Below are 9,328 nucleotides of genomic sequence, written 5' to 3'. Positions count from 1 at the left end.
TATCGCCTACCTATTTAAGCTAGTGAGCAAAGAAGAATATCTAGTGTAAAACATCCCCTTTAACAGTGTAGGTATTACAGCTGTCTGCTAACTATGTTTATTTCATACTGTCTTCATTAAAGCAAGTATTTTCTGTAATTACCTGAGCAACCAAGATGGACCTACATTGATACACAACAGTGTACAGTGACTCACTTTATTTGACTTGTTCACATTACTCGAGCTGGGTATTTTGCATGTGTGTGTTTGTCACAAAATGCATTACTTTGGTGTTTTCAAGATGCCAATAAAACATACATTTACATTTATGCATTTAGCAGACGCTTTTACGAGATAGCCCCAAACATTGCGAGCAGCCAAAACATGAAGCATACATTGTGAAAAACCAAATAAGTGCCAAAGGGAAGAACCATAAGAGCATGCAATTAAACAAGTTACAATTAAACAACATGAAAGTCAAAAAGTGCAAGAGTGTACCTGTAGAAAAAACAATCAACAGAAAATATTTCACAGCGAGTACAAGAATTTAAAACCGTTACAACTAACCAACAAGAGCAACAAGTCTCTCAATACGAGTCATTGTGATCCTGGAGGAAACTAACATCAGGTCCAGCCAAGCATTCCTAAGTGCCATTATACTCCCGGAACAAGTGCGTCTTGAGCCTTTTCTTGAAGGTGGGGAGACAGTCAGTGTCCCTGATGGAGGTGGGGAGTTGATTCCACCATTGGGGGGCCAGACAGGAGAAGAGCTTGTGTTGGGACCGGGCGCTCTTGAGTGGTGGGACCACCAGACGGTTGTCAGAAGAAGACCGTAGGTGGGGGGGGGGGGTGTAAGGCTGGAGGAGAGACTTGATGTAGTCGGGTGCAGTCCCATTCACCGCTCGGAAGGTCAGTACCAGAGTCTTGAATCTGATACGAACCGTGATGGGAAGCCAGTGGAGGGAGATGAGGAGCGGGGTAACATGGGTGCGTCTGGGTAGATTGACGACCAGACGGGCCAACGTGTTATGAATCCTCTGGAGAGGGCGGGTTGCGCATGCTGGGAGACCGGCGAGCAGCGAGTTGCAGTAGTCCAACTTTGCCTCCCCAGGAGACCTGGTAGGATCTTCCAGACAGGTAGGATGAGATTCACTGAAGTGCAGTGCCAGTGATGCCCATGATGCAGTCTTGAAGCCGGATTGGTTGGGGTCGAGCAGGTTGTTCTGAGAGAGGAAGTTTGACAGTTGGTTAGATACAGCGCGTTCAATTGTTTTAGAAAAGAAGGGTAGTAGTGATACTGGTCTGTAGTTCTGGAGGACGGCTGGGTTAAGGGGGGGTTTTTGGAGTAGAGGGCTAACTATGGCCTGTTGGCCTGCCGGAAGTAAGAGAAGAGTTAAGGACATGGAGAAGAAAAGTTATGATGGAGGGAGAGATGGTTTGAAAGAGAGGGGAGGGGACTCGATCAAGGGGACAGGAGGTGGGGCGATGAGAGAGAATGAGGTCAGAGATCTCTGCCTCGGACAGGGGAGAGAAAGAGTTTAGACTTTTAGTTGGGTCAGTCATAGAGGGTGAGAGGGTAGGAAAGGTGTGTTCAGGGAACCGACTGCTAATGTCAGCAACTTTTTTCTCAAAATAGGAGGAGAAGTCGTCTGCTGTCAGGGTGGAGGGGGAGGTGGGTTAAGAAGGGTGGAGAAGGTAGAGAAAAGTTTGTGAGGGTTTGAGGCAGAGTTAATTTTGTTCAGGAAGTAGTGGGTTTTAGCATCAGTTATGCGGGCAGAGAAGGATTTGAGGAGGGAGTGATACTTATCGAGGTCCAGACCATCTTTGGACTTGCGCCATCTCCTCTCAGCTGCCCGAAGGATGGACCGTTCTTCACGAATCACATCCGTGAGCCACGGGCAGGAGGGAGAAGAACGCGCTGGCCTGGTTGATAGGGGACAGAGAGTGTCGAGTGATGCAGTTAGTGTGGATAACAGGGTGTTGGTGGCAGTGTCAGTGGGGTGGCACATAAACTGGGAGGGAGGGAGGGAGGGAAGATGTTACAATGGAGGACAAATGGGAGGGGGATATGGAGCGGAGGTTGCGGCGGAAAGTCACGAGGGGAGGGGAGGTAGGAGGAGTTGGAGGGAGAGAGACAGAGAATTGGATGAAGGAGTGATGTGTAGTCGGGTTACAGAGGTTAAGTCAGTGATACAGTTCAGAACCAGTACAGTAGATACAGTACAGATACCAATTGTATTATTGTATTTTTGTCATGCTCAGAGACTTTCCTTACCATAGAGGTGGCTACAAAAAGGGTTTGAATTAAAATGGGTTGTAAGCTGCACTCTGAAAAGTGGTGAACTCAGATTGTTTTTGATATGATGATTTTTGGTGGTGATGAATTCACTTGGTAGACCACAAGATGACGCCATCCACCCCCAAAATTCTTTTTTTATCAAGGCTTAAAACATCACAATCAAAAGGCATTAAAAGTTTGTAAATCTGCTTCAGGCATCTGTTGCCATTTATGTGCAGGTTATTGTGATGTATGTTTTGGAGTTTAAGTTCGGTAAGTTCGCATATAGATGCTTAACTAACAACATTGATCAAATTTACCGCTGCAACTTGACAATGCGGAGTGCTTGTACACCCAGGGATGGGAAAAGGTACATAAAAATGATTTTTTTACCTTGACTTTAAGTGTATAATAAACTACCAAATACAGCAACCACACCATGTATCAAAATAAACAACTGTATTTAAAAAAAGCTTTTACAAGGGAGCATGAAATCAAACAAACCTTCCATCGGCCTATTTGATTAATCCTTATTTGTATAATTTGTTATTTAATGATAGAAAAAGGGGTTCATGTGTGTTTGCAATTGGGTCGGGTGAGTGTCGATCGGGACATTGATACCGCAGCTCCACCACCCGATCAGTACTGCACAGACTCATCACCAGCGCAAGATGGCAGCACTTGTATCCGGGATATTTTGGCTATTTTGGCTTTTCGCACAGTGGGAGGAAGCGGAGTTGTTGCCTCTTGGTCTCACTGATATCACAGACTGCATGACTGGCACTGTGCATTAAGTTTCAAGTTTTATTGTCAGGTGCACAGAACAACACAAGGTCAGACTGGGCACTGAAATTCTTGGGACAAGACAAAGCAAGCATTAGTTTTTACGATGTCATCATGTAGACTTGTCACAAAGTATTTTACTGTTTAAAAAAAATACAAAACACTAAAGTATTTTGATACAAAATATCAAGCTATTTCCATCAAACCTAACAAATACAAATGACTAAATACAATTTTGTATTTGAAATACATATTTGAAATACATGTATCATAAATACTGCCCATTCCTGTGTACACCGTCTGTGGTGCTCATTGCCAAATAAAGAAAGTTATCTCACTCTTAATCAATTTTATTTTAATTATTTATTTTTGGCTAAAAACAGCACCCCTACTTCCCGCTGTACTGCTGAGGACTTGCCGCATGGGCCTGGGTTTTTATTCTGGCTCAGGGCATTTTCTGTATGTCTTCCTCTCTTTTTTCCCTGCCTTTTTGTCTGTGTCTAACTGTCCTTATCCAGTAAAGCAGTAAAATGCCAAAAATATGACTTACTACTAAAAAAGAGAGTAAGACAACTTAAATTCACACGGCTGAGATGATAGTTCACAAATGTGCTACCCAATCAGAAAAGTATCGTCATGTACACAAATATACTATTATTGCTGAGGAGCAGCACTGTATCCTAACCTAGATAATGTTGTTGAAATACAGTTCAAAAATAAAACCACAAACAGGTTTAAGGTGTAGGAAGAATCAACCCATGCTTTTATTTCATCTGTTGCATAAGAAAGTGAGCATAATCTACAGTTCCATACCAAGTGACATTTGGAGATGAGGGATCCGTGAAAAATAATTCCTCAGAGATTGTTGGCCAAAGCCTAAAGAAGTTAAATAACATTTCAAGTGTTTTTATCTCAATAATAATCATAATTATAATAGAGCTACCATCAGGTTTGGTCTAGGGCTACAGTATGTGCGTTTGAGAGGCGACAACCCATTTAAAGATTCTACACACTAACTACCCACTTTGTGACTGGACAGGACATGTTGCAGGCCAGCCTACACTTGACCTGGGCCAAACTAGGGATTCATTATAATTAGTCATTCAGATAGAAATAGAATGCATAGATAATTCATAGAAAAGGGCACGGTACTCTGAATAGATCTAATCCAGTCAATAAATGACTTTTACTGTAGGTATACCCAGGGTGTTATGCCAAAAACAATGCCTACAGAAAGGCTACTGTTAGAAAATATCCCCTTTTTAACCTTACTGCATTAGTTTTCGAGAAATTATTTTTGTAATCAAATTAGATATAACACCCCTGAGTATGACATACAATAGAAGCCATACTTGGTAACCTACCTGGAGAAACATCTCTTACCTGAAATCTGTGATCCAGTAGTATCAGGTTGGAAGGGTAAAATTACATACCAAGAGCTGGGTGATGTCAATCAAAATCAGTGCTTGAAAGAGTAATGACATGACAACTTTTCTTAAAATGTACTTGGGTGTTTATACTTTTGCAAATGATCTATTTCTGTGTTTGAAATTAAAAACATTTTAACAAAATGTGTAAAACAGGTTTTCAAAACCAATACAAGTGTGTAGACAAGTGAGAAACAATATTTATAATATTTCATATTTTGTGTTTAAGGCTGTAAGGTTGAAAAAGTTGTAGACTTTCCATTGCATTGTGCATTGCGACTTTCCATAAATTGTATTTACCGAGGTTTCTTTCTGGACCATCAAAGTTTATGAGCACATGGACAGGCAACCCTTTTGAACTGAAACATTTGCTGTTTTGCATACTATGAGGATCCAGCGAAGTGTGGGCCTTTGAACTGCTTTGATGTACTGTATAAGACCTATATCCCATCCAGTTACTGCAGCTGTTGTTCAACAAAGAGTTACACTTAGCAATAGCACTTATTACAGTATATCTTACCACTGAGGAAAAGTTCAAATGCCCTGAACATGTATCTAAAGCAGACTAAAGAGGAAAAACATCTGTGCACACGTGTGCACGCACACACACACAGAGATACACAAATGCACTCACGCACAAGCGCACACTAATAAATAAGGACATTGTTTAAGGCACAGCCCTGAGGCCAAATACAAGTGGTGTGTCACATCTTGTTTAGTTTGTCTCCCTCCCTTCTTACCCCCACGAATGACATGTTCGTCGTTGTATCCATTGTATCCATGTTATCACTTTGAACAGCAGATGGGATAAGTATGTATAATAATAAACATTCTCTCAACAAGAGTTTTTCCAAATACAGCAACACCATCGCCATTAGGGATGATAGAGTAAGAAAATTATGTACAGCTTAATAAATATATATACGGTCTGTAAACAGAGACAAACAAGAAAAGTCCATTAACAGGTAAGGTTGTCCGGTGAGGAAAAGAAACAAAAAACATGGCACGCAAACGTTAATAATAAAAACTAACATTATATTTAAGACTATTACGTCTAAATTCAATTGTAAAGCCAGGATCAACTCTCTGGACACAAGTCATTAATCCTTAATGTCTGAAAGATGATAGTGTTATAAGTACATATCCTACCAACAAAACTGATCGGGAGCTCTAAATAGGTGGTCCACCAAATGTTGCTAGCTACGTGTGTTCTACACAGTGCTGTCTTGACATAGGATGGCATAACAGTAACATAAATAATGTATCCATGTAACACTGTCTACTATGAACCAGTGAATGTATAATGCATTTATATTGAGACACACCCATAATGCACTTGAACACTTGCTGACAGTGCATTACTTCCCATTACAGCAAATGTAAGTGCACACGATTTCTTCTGTAATGCATTTCTGTATACAGATGATTCATAGTGGAAGTGTTAATTATTTTATAAATAACACCTAATAAAACTTTTTGAAAAAGAAAAAGCCACTTGACAAAAGGGTGTGTGGTGCATTGTGCAAGTTAAGCAAAGAAGAAGAAAAAGGTTTTGGCATAAAAGGAGAGCAATAGGGTTAAAGCGACATATTATCCCGCAAAAAACATTATATTGAAATGGAATAATGGAACATAAAGCACAATGTATTGGGTGTGCACAATGTACTTTGTACAGGCTTTGCTACAAATCCTGCTACAGTACTTTCTTAACAATGACTATGGAGTATATACATTTATGTACTCTGTGAATCCTTAGGGCAAAGGTATGCTTAGCATTTGAATGCAAAGCATGTATTTTATGTAACACAGCTTTCATTAATGAAGTAGCCACTTCCAAATCTATATAGATTATTGTCCAATGTGAGATTTGTGCGAAAAAAATATAAAAGGATGATTTGCTTGCAAAGTCAATTTGCTTAAATGTATGGCATTAAAATACCACAGATTAGAAAAAAAGTGGTTGTTAAGCTCTGGTTATAAAAAAATTGGTTTGCAGATGATGGCATTCTATCACACAATTCAACAGACACACATTAAAGATCCCATGACATGCTGTTTTTGGATGCTTTTATATAGGCCTTAGTGGTCCCCTAATACTGTATCTGAAGTCTCTTTCCTGAAATTCAGCCTTGGTGCAGAATTACAGCCACTACGAGCAGTCCCACAATGAGCTTTCCTCAGAAGTGCTGTTTCTGTGTCTGTAGCTTTAAATGCTAATGAGGAAGAAAGAGGCGGGGCTAACTGCCATGCCTCTGTCGTTTGCGAGCTATGATGTCTCTTGAGGAAAAAACAATATCGCGCTCGCACGGTCGTAGCTCATTTTCTCATTGGTGGGCCAAATTCTCTGTCTGGGCAAAGCACAGAAAGGGGAGTTAACCTTCCCTATTATGACGTCCTAATAGGAACATTTTCAAAACCGAGTGTTTGAGCTCTCATTTTCTCAAAGGCGGAAAAGAATACCCAGGGCTTGGTTTACACCTATCGAAATTTCTAGCCACTGGGGGACCAAAGGCAGGCTAAGGGAACTCATATTAATGTTAAATAACCTCCTGAAGTGAAAATGTCATGTCATGGGACCTTTAATAGATGGTTTTTTTGGGTGTTTTTGAAACACACAAAAAAGCATCCCTCATTTTATTTTGGATAAATACCTAGCAAGGTATAAATGTACTATTCACCCTAGTTCCTTGTTTTGTGAAATCCAATATTTTGTATCATAAACACCAATATAAATAAACCTAATTTTAAAGATTAAAGATTGTGCATTGATCATTTTCCATTTGTCTTTTTTTCCATTTAAATTTTTTGGGGTGAGCTGCAACAGTATTAATCTAGTTATGTATAACATTACATAACTGAAAGATTTTTTTAATTCATAGATGAATTGATGGTTTACAAGACAAGTCGTTTTATGCTAATGTTAGAAATGTGTTTTTGTATATCTGGTCTTAATAACCACAGAGGGTAAAATATGAGTAAATGTACATGAATAACCCCTAAAGCAGATGTCATCAAATACATATCTGGATAGTAAAATAATTTTAAAAAAATGGAGCAATGGAGGGTAGCAGTGAGAAGTCACTAAGAGCAAGCGCACAATCCCAGAAAGACCACATTAATATTTTCTTTAAAAAAGTATGATAACAATGATTGCAATATGACAAATATTGTTTTCCCCCTCTCTCTGTTAATAAAAGTAAAATAAATAAAAAAGTATTTGTCTTACATACAATACAAAAACTGAGGGGGTTGAAACAGTTCAGCTGTGGTTTCTACCAGTCTGGTTTCAAGGAAGACTTGAACTTTAGAAAAAGGGTATCTTTGAATTCCTCATGATCATTGTATATTTCTTAGTTTCTCTCCCGCAACATCCCTCATTGGTTTTTCAGATGCACCTTTTCTCCCTTCAGCTGGAAAAACAGCTTAGTTGAACTGGTATCACATTACAGCCCGTTTTTCTCAGTCTATCTCTCTTTGAAGCTAGTGTTCTGTCAAAAGCGTTCCTTCTCAAGCTGTGGTCAGTCAGGAGTCAAACAACACCCAGTCTAGAAGTCCTGTTTACATCCTGTTCTGACAGGAATTAGGCAGGGCTAGAAGAGGTTAAGGTAAGAATGAAAAATATAATTGTTAACCTTTTGAACTACTTCTTGATCAAATGTGTCCCGCCTAAAATGTGGGAAAACACACACCTCTCTCGCATAGCCTGAATTCACCAAAAAGGTAAACAAAAATGAGGCGAAAAGTTGATGGAAATATTTCCTGAGTGCCATAGTGTGTAGCTCCGGGGGTGTCTTGTAAGGTGGGGTAAACTACCCTGTTTGCATTAGGCAGCATTAAGTGTGGAGAGGTACGGGCTTGAGGAGTGCAAGTGCACTTTGGAATGAGGCCGTTAATACCACCATCATTGCTAATAGCTAATATTAGCATTTGCCTCATCCCTTTTAATCATCGATACGTGACAGTCTCAAGAGTTTAACAAACCCCATGTTTCCTACCAATGCTATGTATCAGCCAGTCTCTGTTCCCCCACCTCTTCCTCCTCCTCCTCTAACTCTGCCATGCTAGGTTCTCTGGGGATCCCCACCTTCCCTTCTTCCCCTACTGCATCCTCCTCCTCCACTTGCTCATCTAACAGGACCTCTGTCGAGTCCTGAGTACAGAGCGTCTTGGAGTCGCTGCAGCTGTTCTCCTCCTCTTCTTCTTCCTCGGGCTGGCTGCCACTGTCCTTCTCTGTGTCTGACTCCCCATCCTCCTCCAGCGTGAGCTCGAACTGGAACTTGTCCCCTCCGGAGGGCCGGCTGCCGTCCTCAGGGTCGTCTGGTGCAGGTGAGGGGCTCTGTGGGATAGTGCTCTGGTACCACTCCCTGTTGTCCTCCAAGGTGTCCAGGATGTCTTGGGCATCCGGGTGCACCAGGTCGGCCCATGTCTCCCACAAGGGGTGGACAATGTAGTCAATGAAGCCCACCTGGAGAGGGAAATTGGTGTGGGACACATGATTTACAGCATAGTCAAAAACCTTTTGCTAGTAAATGTCATTTTTCCAAATCTGATTTACAATAATGTAATCTGGTTGTTTGATTTAAATTAAGCAAATACTGTATTTTTTCGAAAATAATGAACATTGTGTAGTAAACGCTGCAGCGTTTACTACACAATGTTCATTTTTAAATGTTCATTTTTGGTGCAGTGAATCTAGTGAATCTAGACAGGCGTTAGCAATAGGCTAGACTGCTATTAGTTTTCTGGCCATTTTTTCGTAAGCTTCCCTTGCTAGCTAGAGACTGCCGACTAACAGTCTCTAGCTAGCAAGAGTAATTTGCTAAGTAAGGTATGTTGATCTGATATTTGAAACGTATTTAGC

The 9,328-nt window shown here is 40.5% G+C and overlaps 1 protein-coding gene across 3 annotated transcripts in view; it reads right to left on the bottom strand.

Annotated features, from left to right (window-relative positions):
* Positions 1–3,756: 3,756 nt before the first annotated feature.
* LOC134038961 (cAMP-specific 3',5'-cyclic phosphodiesterase 4D-like) overlaps positions 3,757–9,328 on the bottom strand; it is a 159,406-nt gene continuing 153,834 nt past the window's right edge. For all 3 annotated transcript variants that reach the window (XM_062484688.1, XM_062484687.1, XM_062484689.1), the window contains one exon: positions 3,757–8,932. In XM_062484688.1, coding sequence (XP_062340672.1) covers positions 8,468–8,932 — 465 coding nt within the window. In that variant the 3' untranslated portion in view covers positions 3,757–8,467. The remainder of the gene's footprint in view (positions 8,933–9,328) is intronic.

The sequence above is a fragment of the Osmerus eperlanus genome, chromosome 18 (assembly GCF_963692335.1).
Source record: "Osmerus eperlanus chromosome 18, fOsmEpe2.1, whole genome shotgun sequence".
Classification (NCBI taxonomy): domain Eukaryota; kingdom Metazoa; phylum Chordata; class Actinopteri; order Osmeriformes; family Osmeridae; genus Osmerus; species Osmerus eperlanus.
This window is presented reverse-complemented; position numbering and strand designations above follow the sequence as displayed.